General features: G+C 39.3%; 1 protein-coding gene across 11 annotated transcripts in view; it reads right to left on the reverse strand.

Moving 5' to 3' along the window:
• Positions 1 to 20,656, reverse strand: part of ARNT2 (aryl hydrocarbon receptor nuclear translocator 2) — a 185,765-nt gene that overhangs the window by 44,561 nt on the left and 120,548 nt on the right. For all 11 annotated transcript variants that reach the window (XM_070478234.1, XM_070478232.1, XM_070478235.1 and 8 more), the window contains exon 9: positions 10,674 to 10,750. In XM_070478234.1, the coding sequence (XP_070334335.1) occupies positions 10,674 to 10,750 (77 nt within the window). The remainder of the gene's footprint in view (positions 1 to 10,673; positions 10,751 to 20,656) is intronic.

Consider the following 20,656-nt stretch of genomic DNA (forward strand, 5'->3'; position numbering starts at 1 on the left):
CCCAAGAATCCCACTCCTGGGCATATACCCTGAGAAAACCATAATTCAAAAGATACATGCAGTGGAGAGCAAATAGAGAATTGATTACTGGCTAGATTGCTCTCTCTCTTTTTGATTCCCCCTCTTCTCCTCCTGGTCACCTCTATCTCTCTCCTCCCTCTTCTCTTCTCCACATAACTCTGTGAACCTCTCTGGGTGTCTCTCACCGTGGAAAATCTTTTCACCATTAACCTAGATGTTTAATCATCAGTGCTGTATGGATGGAGAAGTCTTGAGGCTACTGTAAGAATAAGACTGAAAGCCACAGGCAGGAGGCTTAAATTCAAAACTTGAGAACACCAGAAAACTCCTGACTCCAGGGAACATTAATCGACAAGAGCTCATCCAAAAGCCTCCATACCTACACTGAAACCAAGCTCCACCCAAGAGCCAACAAGTTTCAGAGCAAGACATACCAAGCTAATTCTCCAACAACACAGGAACATAACCCTGAGCACAAAAATACAGCCAGCCCAAAGTCACACCAAACCCACAGACACCTCAAAACTCACTACTTGACACTTCATTGCACTCCAGAGAGAAGAGATCCAGCTCCACCCACCAGAACACCAAGGCAAGCTTCCCTAACCAGGAAACCTTGACAAGCCACTCGTCCAACCCCACCCACAGGGAGGAGCCTCCATAATACAGAGGAACCACAAACTTCCAGCATACAGAAAGGCCACCCCAAACACAGCAACCTAAACAAGATGAAAAGGCAGAGAAATATTCAGCAGGTAAAGGAACATGATAAAAGCCCACCAAACCAAACAAAACAGGAGGAGATAGGGAGTCTACCTGAAAAATAATTCAGAATAATGATAGTAAAAATGACTCAAAATCTTGAAAACAAAATGGAGTTACAGATAAATAGTCTGGAGACAAGGATTGAGAAGATGCAAGAACAACAAGGACCTAGAAGAAATAAAAAAGAGTCAATCAATAATGAATAATGCAATAACTGAGATCAAAAGCACTCTGGAGGGAACCAACAGTAGAATAACTGAGGTAGAAGATAGGATAAGTGAGGTGGAAGATAGAATGGTGGAAATAAATGAAGCAGAGAGGAAAAAAGAATTAAATGAGGACAACCACAGAGACCTCTGGGACAATATTAAACACCCCAACATTCAAATCATAAGAGTCCCAAGAAGAAGATAAAAAGAAAGTCCATGAGAAAATACTTGAGGAGATAATAGTTGAAAACTTCCCTAAAATGGGGAAGGAAATAGCCACCGAAGTCCAAAAAACCCAGAGAGTCCCAAACAGGATAAACCCAAAGTGAAACACCCCAAGACACATATTAATCAAATTAATGAAGATCAAACACAAAGAACAAATATTAAAAGCAGCAAGGGCAGAACAACAAATAACTCACAAGGGGATCCCCATAAGGATAACAGCTGATCTTTTAAAAGACACCCTTCAAGCCAGAAGGGAATGGCAGGACATACTTACAGTGATGAAAGGGAAACCTACAACCCAGATTACTGTACCCAGCAAGGATCTCATTTAAATAAGAAGGAGAAATAAAAAGCTTTACAGACAAGCAAAAGCTCAGGGAATTCAGCACCACCAAACCAGCTCGTCAACAAATGCTGAAGGATCTTCTCTAGACAGGAAACCCAGTAAAGGTTTATAAACTCAAACCCAAAACAACAAAGCAAATGGCAGCGGGATAATATTTATCAATAATTACCTTAAATGTAAATGGGTTGAATGCCCCAACCAAAAGACAAGGACTGGCTGAATGGATACAAAAACAAGACCCCTATATATGCTACCTACAAGAGACCCACCTCAAAACAAGGGACACACATACATTGAAAGTGAAGGGCTGGAAAAAGATATTTTACACAAATGGAGACCAAAAGAAAGCAGGAGTAGCAATACTCATATCAGATAAAATAGACTTTGAAATAAAGACTGTGAAAAGAGACAAAGAAGGACACTACATAATGATCAAAGGATCAATCCAAGAAGAAGATATAACAATTATAAATATATATGCACCCAATATAGGAGCACCACAATATGTAAGGCAAATGCTAACAAGTATGAAAGGGGAAATTAACAGTAACATAATAATAGTGGAAGACTTTAATACCCCACTCACACCTATCAATAGATCAACTAAACAGAAAATTAGCAAGAAAACACAAACTAAAAAATGATACAATGAACCAGTTAGACCTAATAGATATCTATAGGACATTTCACCATAAAACAATGAATTTCACCTTTTTTCTCAAGTGTACATGGAACCTTCTCCAGGATAGATCACATCCTGGGCCATAAATCTAGCTTTGGTAAATTCAAAAAAATTGAAATCATCTCAAGTATCTTTTCTGATCACAATGTGGTAAGATTAGATGTCAACTACAGGGAAAAAACTATTAAAAATACAAACATATGGAGGCTAAACAACACACTTCTGAATAACCAACAAATCACAGAAGAAATAAAAAAAGAAATAAAAATATGCATAGAAATGAATGAAAATGAAAACACAACAACCCCAAACCTATGGGATTCAGTAAAAGCAGTGCTAAGGGGAAGGTTCATAGCAATACAAGCCTACCTCAAGAAACAGGAGACAAATCAAATAAATAACCTAACTCTACACCTAAAGCAACTAGAAAAAGAAGAAATGAAGCACCCCAGGGTCAGTAGAAGGAAAGAAATCATAAAAATTAGGACAGAAATAAATGCAAAAGAAACAAAGGAGACCATAACCAAAATCAACAAAGCTAAAAGCTGGTTCTTTGAGTAGGTAAATAAAATAGACAAACCATTAGCCAGACTCATCAAGAAAAAAAGGGAGAAGAATCAAATCAACAAAATTAGAAATGAAATTGGAGAAATCACAACAAACAACACAGAAATACAAAGGATCATAAGAGGCTACTATCAGTAACGATATGCCAATAAAATGGACAACTTGGAAGAAATGGACAAATTCTTAGAAAAGTGTAACTTTCCAAAACTGAACCAGGAAGAAATAGAAAATCTTAACAGACCCATCACAAGCACAGAAATTGAAACTGTAATCAGAAATCTTCCAACAAATAAAAGCCCAGGACCTGATGGCTTCACAGCTGAATTCTACCAAAAGTTTAGAGAAGAGCTAACACCCATCCTACTCACACTCTTGCAGAAAATTGCAGAGGACGGTAAACTTCCAAACTCATTCTATGAGGCCACCATCACCTAATATCAAAATCAGACAAGTACAGTTCAGTTCAGTTCAGTTGCTCAGTCATGTCTGACTCTCTGCGACCCCATGAATCGCAGCACTCTAGGCCTCCCTGACCATCACCAACTCCTATAAGAGTCCACGCGAACCCATGTCCATCGAGTCGATGACGCCATCCAACCATCTCATCCTCTGCTGTCCCCTTCTCCTCCAGCCTCAATCTTTCCCAGTATCAGGGTCTTTTCCAATGAGTCAGCTCTTTGCATCAGGTGGCCAAAGTACTGGTTTCAGCTTCAACATCAGTCCTTCCAATGAACACCCAGGATTGATCTCCTTCAGGAGGGACTGGTTCGATCTCCTTGTAGTCCAAGGGACTCTCAAGAGTCTTCTCTAACACCACAGTTCAAAAGCATCAATTCTTTGGCGCTCAGCTTTCTTTATAGTCCAACTCTCACATCCATACACGACCACTGGAAAAACCATAGCCTTGACTAGACGGACCTTTGTTGCCAAAGTAATGTTTCTACTTTTTAATATGCTATCTAGGTTGGTCATAACTTTCCTTCCAAGGAGTGTCTTTTAATTTCATGGCTGCAGTCACCATCTGCAGTGATTTTGGAGCCCAGAAAAATTAAGTCAGCCATTGTTTCCACTATTTCCTCATCTATCTGTCATGAAGTGATGGGACCGGATGCCATGATCTTAGTTTTCTGAATGTTGAGCTTTAAGCCAACTTTTTTCACTCTCCTCTTTCACTTTCATCAATAGGTTCTTTAGTTCTTCCTCACTTTCTGCCATAAGGGGTGGTGTCATCTGCATATCTGAGGTTATTGATATTTCTCCCAGCAATCTTGATTCCAGCTTGTGCTTCCTCCAGCCCAGCATTTCTCATGATGTGCTCTGCACATAAGTTAAATAAGCAGGGTGACAGTATACAGCCTTGACATACTCCTTTTCCGATTTGGAACTAGTCTGTTGTTCAATGTCCAATTCTAACTGTTGCTTCCTGACCTGCATACAGGTTTCTCAAGAGGCAGGTCAGGTGGTCTGGTATGCCCATCTCTTTCAGAATTTTCCACAGTTTATTGTGATCCACACAGTCAAAGGCTTTGGCATAGTCAATAAAGCAGAAATAGATGTTTTTCTGGAACTCTCTTGCTTTTTCGATGATCCAGTGGATGTTGGCAATTTGATCTCTGGTTTCTCTGCCTTTTCTAAAACCAGTTTGAACATCTGGAAGTTCATGGTTCACATATTGCTGAAGCCTGGCTTGGAGAATTTTAAGCATTACTTTACTAGCATGTGAGATGAGTGCAATTGTGTAGTAGTTTGCACATTCTTTGGGATTGCCTTTCTTTGGGATTGGAATGAAAGTTGACCTTTTCCAGTCCTGTGGCCACTGCTGAGTTTTCCATATTTGCTGGCATATTGAGTGCAGCACTTTCACAGCATCATCTTTGAGGATTTGAAAAAGCTCAACTGGAATTCCATTACCTCCACTAGTTTTGTTCGTAGAAATGCTTCCTAAGGTCCACTTGACTTCACATTCCAGGATGTCTGGCTCTAGGTGAGTGATCACAGCATCATGATCACAAAAAAAGAAAACTGCAGGCCAATATCACTGATGAACATAGATGCAAAAATCTGTAACAAAATTCTAGCAAACAGAATCCAACAACATATTAAAAAGATCATAGATCATGACCGAGTGGACTTTATCCCAGGGATGCAAGAATTCTTCAATATTCGCAAATCAACCAATGATACACCACATTAACAAATTGAAATATTAAAAACCATATGATTATCTCAACAGATGCAGAGAAAGCCTTTAACAAAATTCAACATTCATTTATGATAAAAATCCTCCAGAAAGCAGGCATAGAAGGAACATACCTCAACATAATAAAAGCCATATATAATAAACCCACAGCAAACATTATCCTCAATGATGAAAAACTGAAAGCAGTTCCCCTAAAGTCAGGAACAAAACAAGGATGCCCACTCTCACCACTACTATTCTACATAGTTTTGGAAGTTTTAGCCACAGCAGCTAGAGAAGAAAAAGAAATAAAAGGAGTCCAGATTGGAAAAGAAGAAGTAAAACTCTTACTGTTTGCAGATAACTGGATCCTCTACATAGAAAACCCTAAAGACTCCACCAGAAAATTACTAGAGCTAATCAGTGAATATAGTAAAGTCTCAGGATATAAAATTAACACACAGAAATACCTTGCATTCCTATACACTAACATTGAGAAACAGAGAAATTAAGGAAACAATACCATTCACCATTGCAACGAACAGAATAAAATACTTAGGAATAAATCTACCTAAAGAGACAAAAGACCTATATATGGAAAACTATAAAACACTGATGAAAGAAATCGAAGATGACACAAATAGATGGAGAAATATACCATGTTCATGGATTGGAACAATCAATATAGTGAAAATGAGTATACTATCCAAAGCAATCTGTAGATTTAATGCAATACCTATCAAGCTACCAACAGTATTTTTCAGAGAACTAGAACAAACCATTTCACAATTTGTATGGAAATATAAAACACCTTGAATAGCCAAAGCAATCTTGAGAAAGAAGAATGGAACTGGAGGAATCAACCTGCCTGACTTCAGACTAAACTACAAAGCAAGAGTCATCAAGACAGTATGGTACTGGCACAAAGACAGAAATATAGATCAATGGAACAAAATAGACATCCCAGATATAAATCCACACACCTATGGACACCTTATCTTTGACAAAGCAGGCAAGAATATACAATGGAGAAAAGACAATCTCTTTAACAAGTGGTGTTGGGAAAACTGGTCAACCACTTGTAAAAGAATGAAACTAGAACACTTTCTAACACCATACACAAAAATAAACTCAAAATGAATTAAAGATCTCAATGTAAGACCAGAAACTATAAAACTCCTAGAGGAAAACATAGGCAAAAGACTCTCTGATGTAAATAATAGCAGGATCTTCTATGACCCACCTCCCAGAGTAATGGAAATAAAAGCAAAAATGAACAAATGGGACCTAATTAAACTTAAAAGCTTTTGCACAACGAAGGAAACTATAAGCAAGGTGAAAAGACAGCCTTCAGAATGGAAGAAAATAATAGCAAATGAAGCAACTGACAAAGAATTAATATCAAAAATATATAAGCAACTCCTGAAGCTCAATTCTGGAAAAATAAATGACCCAATCAAAAAATGGGCCAGAGACCTAAACAGACATTTCTCCAAAGAAGACATACAGATGGCTAACAAACACATGAAAACATGCTCAACGCCACTCATTATCAGAGAAATGCAAATCAAAACCACAATGAGGTACCATCTCATGCTGGTCAGAATGGCTGCTATCAAAATTCTACAAACAATAAATGCTGGAGAGGGTGTGGAGAAAACGAAAACCTCTTACACTGTTGGTGGGAATGCAAACTAGTACAGCCACTAGAGAGAACAGTGTGGAGATTCCTTAAAAAACTGGAAATAGAACTGCCATACGACCTAGTAATCCCACTTCTGGGCATACACACCAAGGAAACCAGAATTGAAAGAGACATGTGTACCCCAATGTTCATCACAGCACTGTTTACAATAGCCAGGACATGGAAGCAACCTAGACATCCATCGGCAGATGAATGAATAAGAATGCTGTGGTACATATACAAAATGGAATATTACTCAGCTATTAAAAAGAATGCATTTGCAAAACAGAAAAAGAGACTCAGATGTATAGAACAGACTTGTGGACTCTGGGAGAAGGCGAGGGTGGGATGTTTCAAGAGAACAGCATTGAAACATGTATATTATCTAGGGTGAAACAGATCACCAGCCCAGGTTGGGTGCATGAGACAAGTGCTCGGGCCTGGTGCACTGGGAAGACCCAGAGGGATCGGGTGGAGAGGGAGGTGGGAGGGGGGACCGGGATGGGGAATACATGTAAATCCATGGCTAATTCATTTCAATGTATGACAAAAACTACTGTAATGATGTAAAGTAATTAGCCTCCAACTAATAAAAATAAATGGAAAAAAAAAAAAGAATGCATTTGAATCAGTTCTAATGAGGTGAATGAAACTGGAGTCTATTGTACAGAGTGAAGTAAGAAAAACACCAATACAGTATATTAATGAATATATATGTAATTTAGAAAGATGGTGTAATGATGACCCTATATGCAAGACAGCAAAAGAGACACAGATGTAAAGAATAGTCTTTTGGACTCTGTGGGAGAAAGCGAGGGTGGGGTGATCTGAGAGAATAGCATTGAAACATGTATATTATCATATGTGAAATAGATCACCAGTCCAAGTTTGATGCATGAGACAGGGTGCTCAGGGCTGGTGTGACCCTGAGAGATGGGATGGGGAGGGAGGGTCTGGATGGGCAACACATGAACACCCATGGCTGATTCATGTAAATGTATGGCAAAAACCATCACAATATTGTAAAGTAACTGGCCTCCAATTAAAATAAATTTTGAAAAAAGATACATGCATCCCAATGTTCACTGCAGCACTATTTATGATAGCTGGGACATGGAAGCTAAATGTCCATTAACAGAGGAATAAATAAAGAAGATATGGCACATGTATACAATAAAATATTACTCAGCCATAAAAAGGAATGAAATTGTTCCATTTAGGGAGATGGATGGACCTAGATACTGTTATACAGAGTGAAATAAGTCAGAAAGAGAACAAATACTACATAATATCACTTATCTGTGGAATCTAGAAAAAAGGTATAGATGTGCTTGCTGGCAAAACAGAAATAGAGATACAGATGTAGAGAACAAACATATGGACACCAAGGTGGGGAAGGGAGAGTGGGATGGATTGGGAGATTGGGACTGACACTTATACACTATTCTTACTATGTATGAAATAGATAACTAATAAGAACCCACTGTATAGCACAGGAAATGATACTCACTGCTCTGTGATGACCTAAATGGTAAGGAAATCTAAAAAGGAGATGTATGTATATGTACAGCTGGTTCACTTTGCTGTACAGCAAAACTAACACAGCATTACCGGAAAGCAACTATATTCCAATAAAATTAATCTAAAATATAAATAAAATGTTTGAAACTGCCCTGGTCATACCTTGGACTAACTGGAACAGTAGACTACTTTCTCTACACTTCTGAGCTTCTTTTTTGACCCCATGGACTGGAGTCCACCAAGCTCCTCTGTCTATGGGATTTCCCAGGCAAGAATACTGGAGCGGGTAGCCATTTCCTTCTCCATGGGATCTTCTGGGACTAGGGATTGAACCTGCTTCTCCTGCATTGGCATGTGGATTCTTGACCACTGAGCCACCAAGGAAGCCCAAACGAGTCTAAGGCACTGATTACACCGTTTGGAAATTCTACATTTGTGAACTGAATTCACTCAAGTATTCTTTCTTCCCCTGTTTGCAAGGAATAAACAATGCTTATCATGTGTTAATGAAAAAGCTTACTCATCTAGCTGAAAACGGTGAGATCCAGGAAGCCACAGACATGCAGTACCAGTGTTCTCTGAACTATATCTACTACGGCCTCACCATCAGTACCTGGAAGGCCCTCAATGCCACAGGAAGAAAGACTTAGTGGCTACTGGGTGCGCCAGACATCAGGCCAGTGGGATTTACACATTAATACATTATTCAGAATATCTAATTCTCAAAAGATGAAAAAGACACATTTCCTGCCCTTGAGGAGTCTGCAAGGAAGGACCTTACCCTCAACTAACTATATGAAAACAGACAGTGAAGAATCTTAACTGACATATAAACTCGATGCTGGGTGAGTAGGGAGGCAAGTGATTCATTGTGACTAAGCAGACAAGGGAGTTGTTTCACTGAATCTTGAAGGATGAGGAAACAGAAGTAAACAAGAGGGGAAGGAGTTCTCCTGTTTAAGGAGCCTCCTTTAACAACAGGCAGAAGTAACAGCCTGTGGATGTCCACACTGGTGGGGATGTGCATGGCAGGCTTGTGGAAAGGTGATGATGTAGTTTGGGAATAGGGCATGAGAGAGGGGAGGGAGGAGATGGGATTGTAAGATGAGTGGGTGCTTTATCCTGCAGACCACAGGGAAACACTCACAGTGACTAGACATGGGTGTAAAACAAGGACTGATGGTGTATATAGTACAGGGAACTATATTCAGTATCTTGTAATAACCTACGATGGAAAAGAATTAGAAAAAAATATATACAATATCACCTATATGTGGATGCTTTCGAATTGGGGTGCTGGAGAAGACTCTTGAGAATCTCTAGGACAGCAAGGAGATCCAATCAGTCAATCCTAAAGGAAATCAATCCTGAATATCCATTGGAAGGATTGATGCTGAAGCTGAAGCTCCAATACTTTGGCCACCTGATGCAAAGAGTCACCTCATTGGAAAGACCCTGATGCTGGGAAAGGTTGAGGGCAGGAGGAGAAGGGGGCAGTAGAGGATAAGATGGTTGGATAGCATCACCAACTCAATGGATATGAATTTGAACAAACTCTGAGAGATAATGAAGGACAGAGGAGTCTGGTGTGCTGCAGTCCATGGAGTCACAAAGAGTTGGACATGACTTAGTGACTGAACAAAAACAAATATGTAGAATCCAGAAAAGTGGTACAGATGAACTTATTTGCAAAACAGAAACAGAGACAGAAGCAGACAACAAATTTATGGACACCAAGTGGGGTGGAATGCATTGGGAAATTGGGATTGACACGTATGTATTATTGATGTGCTAAATCACTTCAGTCGTGTCTGACTCTTTACGACTCTATGGACTATAGCCCACCAGGCTCCTCTGATCATGGGATTCTCCAGGCAAGAATACTGGAGTGGGTTGCCATGCCCTCCTCCAGGAGATCTTCTCCACCCAGGGATCAAACCCACATCTCTTGTGTCTCCTTCATTGGCAGGTGGGTTCTCAACCACTAGCACCACCTGGGAAGCCCAACACTATGTATAAAATAGATAACTAATGAGAACCTACTGTCCAGCAAAAGGAAGTCTACTCAATGCTCTGTGGTGACGGGGAGGAAACCTAAAGAAGAGGGGATATTTCTATACATAGAGCTGATTCACTTTGCTGTACAGCAGAAACAAACATGAAATTGTTAATTGACTATACTTCAATTAAAAAAAAATGGGTGTGATGTGAGCAGAGCTCAGCTTTGCAATAACTGGTGCATATCAGGATGGGCTGATGCAGACTCTCATTGAAGTGAGAACTCTGCCACTCGCAGGTCACAGTCCCCCCTTTCTTCTCCCAGATTCAGCCTCATTTTCTCCCATAAGGTGAGAAGCAGAACCCGTGCTGAGGACACGGGAGATAGAAAAAGTCATCCAGACCACAGACTCTTGCTTGCTGCAATAGCAAGCCCTCCTTGGAGATTAAAAAGGCAGTGAGCTCCTTCTTACCTGGAGTCTTCCAATTGCCACCAGGCAATATTTACTGCCTTGTCCCACATCGGCATCTTCTTCAGGTATAGTCATTCCTGAAATGAAAGATGCCAGAGTCAGCAACATGTCTGGGCGACTTGAAAAGAGATACAGGTGTCCATGATTTTACTTACATGATTAAAAATGTAGATCTACTGTGGACCCTACAGGGTCTAGGAAGTCAGTCAATGAATTAACCAGTCCTTTGCTCATTTCCTGCTCAGTTCTCTGCCTGATATCTTTTGATAATTTGTTTCTTTAAGACTTTTTCTGGTATGGACCATTTTAAAGTCTTTATTGTATATGTTGCACTATTGCTTCTATTTTATGTTTTGGCCCTGAGGCACGCAGGATCTTTCACACAGGATCTTTTTTAGTTGAGGCATTCAAACTGCTTGTTGCGGCCTGTGGAATCTTAGCTCCCTGACCAGGGATCGGACCTGCACCTCCGGAACTGGAAGGTGAAGTCTTAACCACTAAACCACCAGAGAAGTCTCTCTTTTGATAATTTCATGGCACATTATCATCTGCATCTATGGAAGATGCTGAGGAACCAAAGGAAGATGAAACAAATTATTCATGTATACATTTGCAAAACTTAGCTAAAACACTTGGTTATACAGGAAAGTTGGGTAAGAAGTATATACAGACACTTCAAATTATGGAGTGGGTTGCCATTTTTTTCTTCAGGGGATCTTCCTGATCCAGCAATTGAACCTGCGTCTCTTCGATCTCCTGCACTGGAAGGCAGATTCTTCACCACTGAGCCAAGCTCCATCTCAGCCTGCATTAAAACTGAGGTCCAAAAGGATCTGATATAATCCATCACATGCTTTGAGGCTTGAATGAGAGGATGGTGTGGAACCCCCCTCAGCCCAAGACCCAAATGTCAGCTTCTTTTTCACTCCCCTGACTTCACTCCCCAATTGCTGGTAGCAGGTATATTTGTGGGCTTCCTCAGTGGCTCAGTGGTAAAGAATCCACCTGCCAATTCAGGAGATGCAGGAGACACAGGTTCGATCCCCTGGGTTGGGAAGATGCCCTGGAGGAGAGCACAGCACCCCACTCCAATATTCTTGCTTGGGAAATACCATGGACAGAGGAGCCTGGTGGGCCACAGTCCATGGGGTTGCAAAGATTTGGACATGACTTAGGTGACTGAACACGCATGCACGGTGTATTTGTGGACAAAGAGAACAGTGGGTTCAGATACACCTTTGCCACACTAAAGATGAGGGTGCTATGCTACAGTCCAGAACAGGAAGCAGAAGAGACAGTGAGTGGTGGGAAGAACCCTTGAATCCAGTCAGGATGAAAAAAATCATGTTTTTCTGTTCTACCCTGTGGAAGGAGGGATTCTGCAGGGCGAGGCTGTCACTGGCTAACCCCTGAGACCATCTGCCTAGAGACACCACAGTTCACTTGTTGATTGCTTCTTCACCCCACCAGTGTTGACAGCTTTCGTAGATTTTTAAAAGTAGTCACAAATGCTCTTTATGTGCCTTCTATCAAGACCTGAAGTTAGATTTCCTTGAGACTACTTTGATCAATGAAATAAGTGGAAGTGATGCTCTTTGGCTTCTAGACAATGAGCCCCAGACATTGTGGATCAGAGACAGGTCATCCATATTGCACCCTGTCTCCACCCCTAGCCCACAGAATCTGATTATAATAAAATGGTAGTGGTTTTATCAACAAAATGCATGAGTGTGTGCTAAGTCATTTCAGTCATGTCCTACTCTTTGCGACCCCATGAACTGTAGGCCACCAGACTCTGTCTATGGGATTCTCCAGGCAAGAATACTGGAGTGGGTTGCCATGCCCTCCTTCAGGGCATCTTCCCAATCCAGAGATCGAACCTGCATCTCTTACATCTCCTGCATTAGCAGGCAGGTACTTTACCACTAGTGCCACCTGGGAAGCCCTGATTTATCATCAAAATAAAATGTCTCAGTTAGAAGCTGCATCAGGAATTCTCCAGTGGTCCAGTTAAGACTCTGCCTTCCAGTGCAGGGAGCATGCGTTCAAGTCTCTGGCCAAGGAACCAAGATCCCACATGCTACATGGTACAGTTGATAAATAAATAAATGTAATTATTTTAGAAATTAAAAAAAAAGAAGGTGCATCAGTCTAGAAGTGCAGAGGAGAAGACTTAATGGGAACCAAAGATACAAGTCCTTTAAGTGTTTAAAAAGTACATTATATATATATATATATATATATATGTATATATATATATATATATATATATTATATTATAATGTGTATGAAGAGTACATTATTATAAATGCTGGGCTGGACAAGCTGAAATCAAGATTATTGGGAGAAATATCAATAACCTCAGATATGCAAATGACACCACCCTTATGGCAGAAAGCAAAGAGGAACTAAATAGCCTCTTGAGGAAAGTGAAAGAGGAGAGTGAAAAAGCTGACTTAAAACTTAACATTCAAAAATCAAAGATCATGGAATCTGGTCTCATCTCTTCGTGGCAAATAGATGGGGAAACAATGAAAACAGTGACAGACTTTATTTTCTTGGGCTACAAAATCACTGAAGTTGGTGACCACAGCCATGAAATTAGAAGATGCTTGCTCCTTAGAAGAAAAACTATGACCAACCTAGATAGCATCTAAACCAACCTAGAAAATAGAGACATTACTTTACTGACAAAGGTCTGTCTAGTCAAAGCTATGGTTTTTCCAGTAGTCATGTATGGATGTGAGAGTTGGATTATAAAGAAGGCTGAGTGCTGAAGAATTGATGCTTTTGAACTGTGGTGTTGGAGAAGACTCTTAATCCCTTGGACTGCAAGGAGATAAAACCAGTCAATCCTAAAGGAAATCAGTCCTGAATATTCATTGGAAGGACTGATGCTGAAGCTGAAGCTCCAATACTTGGGCCACCTGATGGGAAGAACTGATTCACTGGAAAAGACTCTGATGCTGGGAAAGACTGAAGGCAGGAGAAGGGGATGACAGAGGATGAGATGGTTGGATGGCATCACTGATTTGATGGACATGAGTTTGAGCAAGCTCCGGGAGTTGGTGATGGACAGGGAAGCCTGGCGTGCTACAGCCCTTGGGGTCACAAAGAGTTAGACATGACTGAGTGACTGGACTGAACTGAAGTGTATAATTAGGCTCCTTTGTAAGAATGCATTTTAATACACCAGCTAAAATTATGTTACCATACTTTGGCTTTGTAGAAACGAAGAGGAAAGTTGTAACATATTAAATAAATAGTTTTGGTCTTAATGTGGGCAGGTAATCTTTAGTTGTGAATGAGAGCCAAGTGTTTGTGAAATATCCAGAAAATTCTTCAGTAAACCCAAACTTCCTTAAAGAAGTTGATTTATGTGCCTGTCTCAAGGTTCTCCTCAGGATGCTGGGCTCAGTTTTCCCATGGAAGGGCTGGCACCTAAAACACTGGGGCTGAATATTTGCATAGGTGGCTCTGCAGCTGTAGGGACCCCAGTGCCAAGGAAGCTGTGATCATCACCGCTCAGACTACCAGGGTCTGGAGGAGGCTGTGGGTGACCACAGGAAGGCAGGGGTGGGGTCTGGCACCAGCTGGCGGAAAGGATTCAGGATCAAGCTCTCACATGCTTTTCTGACCAAAAGCCTCTGACAGGGCAGTGATGTGTAATCTCCAGATTATCATCCAGATATCTGGATGTTCTCTATTTTCCAAACGTTTGGGTAATATTCCCAAGTAATAGATGATCTTTTAAAATGGTTTTGACGGTTAGTACTCAACAATAAAAAGACAAATATAGCCCCAGTTAACAAAAGGGCAAAGGATGTGAACATTACTCCAAAGGAAGTATACAAATGCTTAGTAAGCATATGGAAAGATACTCAACATCGTTAGTCATCAGGGAAGTGCAAGTCACTACCATAATGAGAGTACTTCACATCCATTAGGATGGGCTACAATTCCACAGCAATCAGAGCCAAAAAAGAAGCAAAAGGAATCCAGATAGGAAAAGAAGAAGTGAAACTCTCGCTGTTTGCAGATGACATGATCCTCTACATAGAAAACCCTAAAGACTGTACCAGAAAACTACTAGAGCTAATCAACAAATATAGTAAAGTTGCAGGATATAAAATTAACACAGAGAAATACCTTGCATTCCTATACACTAACAATGAGAAAACAGAAAGAGAAATTAAGGAAACAATACCATTCACCATTGCAACAAAAAGAATAAAATACTTAGGAGTATATCTACCTAAAGAAACAAAAGACCTATACATAGAAAACTATAAAACACTGATGAAAGAAATCAAAGAGGACACAAACAGATGGAGAAATATACTGTGTTCATGGATTGGAAGAATCAATATTGTCAAGATGGCTATACTACCCAAAGCAATCTAGAGATTCAATGCAATCCCTATCAAGCTACCAACGGTCTTTTTCACAGAACTAGAACAAATAATTTCACAATTTGTATGGAAATTCAAAACACCTTGAATAGCCAAAGTAACCTTGAGAAAGAAGAATGGAACTGGAGGAATCAACCTGCCTGACTTCAGGCTCTACTACAAAGTCACAGTCATCAAGACAGTATGGTACTGGCACAAAGACAGAAATATAGATCAATGGAACAGAATAGAAAGCCCAGAGATAAATCCACGAACCTATGGACACCTTATCTTTGACAAAGGAGGCAAGGATATACAATGGAAAAAAGACAACCTCTTTAACAAGTGGTGCTGGGAAAACTGGTCAACCACTTGTGAAAGAATGAAACTAGAACACTTTCTAACACCATACACAAAAATAAACTCAAAATGGATTAAAGATCTAAATGTAAGACCAGAAACTATAAAACTCCTAGAGGAGAACATAGGCAAAAGACTCTCTGACATAAATCACAGCAGGATCCTCTATGACCCACCTCCCAGAATATTGGAAATAAAAGCAAAAATAAACAAATGGGACCTAATGAAACTTAAAAGCTTTTGCACAATGAAGGAAACTATAAGCAAGGTGAAAAGACAGCCCTCAGATTGGGAGAAAATAATAGCAAATGAAGCAACAGACAAAGGATTAATCTCAAAAATATACAAGCAACTCCTGCAGCTCAATTCCAGAAAAATAAATGACCCAATCAAAAAATGGGCCAAAGACCTAAACAGACATTTCTCCAAAGAAGACATACAGATGGCTAACAAACACATGAAAAGATGCTCAACATCACTCATTATCAGAGAAATGCAAATCAAAACCACAATGAGGTACCATTACATGCCAGTCAGGATGGCTGCTATCCAAAAGTCTACAAGCAATAAATGCTGGAGAGGGTGTGGAGAAAAGGGAACCCTTTTACACTGTTGATGGGAATGCAAACTAGTATAGCCGCTATGGAGAACAGTGTGGAGATTTCTTAAAAAACTGGAAATAGCACTGCCATATGACCCAGCAATCCCACTTCTGGGCATACACACCAAGGAAACTAGATCTGGAAGAGACACGTGCACCCCAATGTTCATCGCAGCACTGTTTATAATAGCCAGGACATGGAAGCAACCTAGATGCCCATCCGCAGACGAATGGATAAGGAAGCTGTGGTATATACCATGGAATATTACTCAGCCATTAAAAAGAATTCATTTGAATCAGTTCTAATGAGATGGATGAAACTGGAGCCCATTATACAGAGTGAAGTAAGCCAGAATGATAAAGACCATTACAGTATACTAACACTTATATATGGAATTTAGAAAGATGGTAATGATAACCTATATGCAAAACAGAAAAAGAGACACAGATGTACAGAACAGACTTTTGGACTCTGTGGGAGAAGGTGAGGGTGGGATATTTCGAGAGATCAGCATTGAAACATGTATATTATCTAGGGTGAAACAGATCACCAGCCCAGATTGGATGCATGAGAGAAGTGCTCGGGCCTGGTGCACTGGGAAAACCCAGAAGGATCGGGTGGAAAGAGAGGTGGAAGGGGGGATCAGGATGGGGAATACATGAAAATCCATGGCTGATTCATGTCAATGTATGACAAAAACCACTACAATATTGTAGAGTAATTAGCCTCCAACTAATAAAAATAAATGAAAAAAAAATGTAATAAGAAGTGCTGGTGAAGATGTGGAGAAACAAACCATCATATACTGCTGGTAGGAATGTAAAATGGTGCAGTCAGTTTGGAAAACAATCTGGCAGTTCCTCAAAGGGCTAAACATTGAGCTACCATATGACCCAGCAATTCCACTCCTAGGTGTGCACCCGAGAGAAATGGAAACATATGTCCACTAACATGGGTACATAGATGTTCACAGCAACAACAGCCCCAACGTGGAAACAACCACGATATCTGTTAAGGGATGAATGGATAAACAAAATGTGGCGGATCCAGATACTAGCATATTATTGGGCAATAAAAAAGAAAATACTGACACTTGTTACAACATGGAAAATCTTGACAATATCATGCTAAGTGAAAGAAGTCCATCACAAAAAGTCACACATTACATGAGTGTATTTATGTGAAATGTCCAGAACAGGCGATTCCATAGAAACAAACAAGTAGATTAGTGGTCGTCTAGGATTTGGGGGGAAACGGAGTAACTGCTAACTGCTAACAGGTGTGCAATTTCTTCCTGGGATAATGAACATATTTAAAAACTAACTGTAATGATATAGTTGTAAAACTATGTAAATACACTCCAAATCACTGAATGGTATACTTTAATTTGTACACTTCGTGATACATAAATTATATTTCAATGCAGCTGGTATATAAACAATATTTTGAAAAAAAGAGGGGTAGAAATAAGGGGAGTAAAAAGCCACCTACCAAAAGAATATAAAAAAATGATGTCCTGGTATATTTCTGGCCAGTCTTTTTGAAGCAAATTTAGAAGACCATTTTTTAGGATACCATTTTTTATTTTGGCCGCATCATGCAGCATCTTAGTTCCCTGACAAGGGATAGAACCTAAGCCTCTAGCAGTGGATGCACAGAGTCTAAACCACTGGATCTCAGGAAAGACCCTAGAAAACTATAGATAAATAAAAAGATAAATGTTAAAATTAACCTTGTTCACAGTAAAATCCTTATGTCCTTTATTGTGTGTATATGTGTGTAATAAAATATCTTTTTTTACTTATATTGTTTTATATAACCTGCTTTGGAAACTTTTCAGCTTATTGAGAAACATTTATGTGTTTTCATCTTTCCTCTGTATGGATGTGCTGTGATTTCTGTAACCCCATCTCTCTGATACTAGTGCATTTTATTTTCCCCCAGTTTTTCACACACAAGAAATACAATGCCACACATCCTTCTACACAAAATCTTACAGTATATCAATGATTTCTTTAGCATATAAATCCTTGGAATGAAACTGCCATCTCAGAGAGTATACATGGTATTTTATTATTAGTTATATTTGTTTTTCTTTGAACATATGTTTCTTTCCATTTGGTCTTTATGGATAGCCTGCACATAATTTTGCCATACAAAAGTTGTGTTTGTGGGTTTTTTCCTCATTTATTTTAAAGTTTTGTCATGTATTAAGAATATAGATGAGTCTCTCACAGACTTAGAGAATGAGCTTATGGTGGCTGGGCAGGGGGAAGGATAGGGGAAGAGATAGGGAGTTTGGAATGGACACGTGCACACTGCCATATTTAAAATGGATAACCAACAAGAACTACTGTACAGCACAGGGAACTCTGCTCAGCGTTATATGGCAGTCTGGATGGGAGGGAAGTTTGGGGGAGAATGGATACATGTATCTGTATGGCTGAGTCCCTCTGCAGTCCACCTGAAACTATCACAACCCTGTTAACTGGCTATACTCAACACAAAATAGTTTTTTTTTTGTTTTTGTTTTTAAAGAATATATGTGGGTCTCATTTAAGTTAATTTTTATGTTTTTCTTTCCTTAGTGTTTTCTTTATTTACTTCTACAGAGTATTATTAAAGTATAGATAATCAAAACTGTCAGTTTTTACTCTGGTTTTTGCCTTTGGGGGTCATTCTTTGAAAAGTACAACCTCTACTCCAAGATCATGTAAAATATTCACTCATATTTTCATATAGCACTTTATAGTTTCACATTTACCTTTAATAAATTTGAAATTTTTGATATGCTGTATCTCATGGTTTTGTAAATGATCAGTCAGTTGTCCTCAAACTGTGCACTACTTTTTCCTTTTGAAAATGCTTCCCTCATCACACACCACATTTCTAAAGATACTTGGGTCTGTTTTAGGTCTTATGTTTGTTCAATAATTGGATTTGGAAAGTTCATTGATCACATCTTAATTAGTTAGGCTTTAAAAGATAATTTTCACATACGGTAAGGCAATTATTCCCTAGTACTGTTAATGAAAATTTTATTAGCTACTTTTATATTTAGTGGACTATACAAATTTCAGAATTAACTTTCATTTAAAAGAAATACCACTGGGACAGTTATTAAAATTGTATTAAACATATAGATTGGTTTAGAAAAAACTGAAATCTTTGTAATACTAAGCCTTTATATCAAAGCATACATGACTCTCCACTTAGCTATATTCATACATAATTCACATATTAGTTACATTCATATCCCTCAATATTATTTTATAGTTTAAGAAACAGTTTGCATTTCATGTTAATGTTACTAACATGCATTTTAAAGTATTGCTACTTTTAAAATTAATTAATTTATTTTAATTGGAGGCTAATTACTTTACAATATTGAAGTGGTTTTTGCCACACATTGACATGAATCAGTTATGGGTGTACATGTGTCCCCCATCCTGAACCTCCCTCCCCATCCCATCCCTCAGGGTCGTCCCAGTGCACAGCCCTGAGAGCCCTGTCTCATGCATCAAACCTGGACTGGCGATCTAGTTCACGTATGGTAATATACATGTTTCAATGCTGTTCTCTCAAATCAGCCCACCCTTGCCTTCTCCCACAGAGTCCAAAAGTCTGTTCTTTACCTCTGTGTCTCTTTTGCTGTCTCGCATATAGGATCATCGTTACCATCTTTCTAAATTCCATCTATCTGCATTAATATACTGTATTGGTGTTTTTCTTCCTGATTTACTTCACTCTGTATAATAGGCCAGTTTCATCCACCTCATTAGAACTGATTCAAATGCATTCTTTTTAATGGCTGAGTAATATTCCATTGTGTATATGTACCACAGCTTTCTTATCCATTTGTCTGCCGATAGACATCTAGGTTGCTTCCATGTCCTGGCTATTGTAAACAGTACTGTGATGAACATTGGGGTACATGTGTCTCTTTCAATTCTGGTTTCCTCGGTGTGTATGCCCAGCAGTGGGATTGTTGGGTCGTATGGCAGTTCTATTTCCAGTTTTTTAAGGAATCTCCACACTGTTCTCCATAGTGGCTGTACTAGTTTGCATTCCCACCAACAACCACACCCTCTCCAGCATTTATTGTTTGTAGACTTTTCAATAGCAGCCATTCTGACTGGTGTGAGATGGTACCTCATTGTGGTTTTGATTTGCATTTCTCTGATAATGAGTCATGTTGAGCATCTTTTAATGTGTTTGTTAGCCATCTGTATGCCTTCTTTGGAGAAATGTCTGTTTAGTTTGGCCCATTTTTTGATTGGGTCATTTACTTTTCTGGAATTGAGCTGAAGGAGCTGCTTATATATTTTTTAGATTAATTCTGTCAGTTGCTTCGTTTGCCATCATTTTCTCCCATACTGAAGGCTGTCTTTTCACCTTGCTTATAGTTTCCTTCATTGTGCAAAAGCTTTTAAGTTTAATTAGGTCCCATTTTTTAATTTTTGCTTTTATTTCCAATATTCTGGGAGGTGGGTCATAGAGGATCCTGCTGTGATTTATGTCAGAGAGTGTTTTGCCTATGTTTTCCTCTAGGAGTTTTATAGCTTCTGGTCTTACATTGAGATCTTTAATCCATTTTGAGTATATCTTTTGTGTATGGTGTTAGAAAGTG

The sequence above is a fragment of the Odocoileus virginianus genome, chromosome 16 (genome assembly GCF_023699985.2).
Source record: "Odocoileus virginianus isolate 20LAN1187 ecotype Illinois chromosome 16, Ovbor_1.2, whole genome shotgun sequence".
Lineage (NCBI taxonomy): Eukaryota > Metazoa > Chordata > Mammalia > Artiodactyla > Cervidae > Odocoileus > Odocoileus virginianus.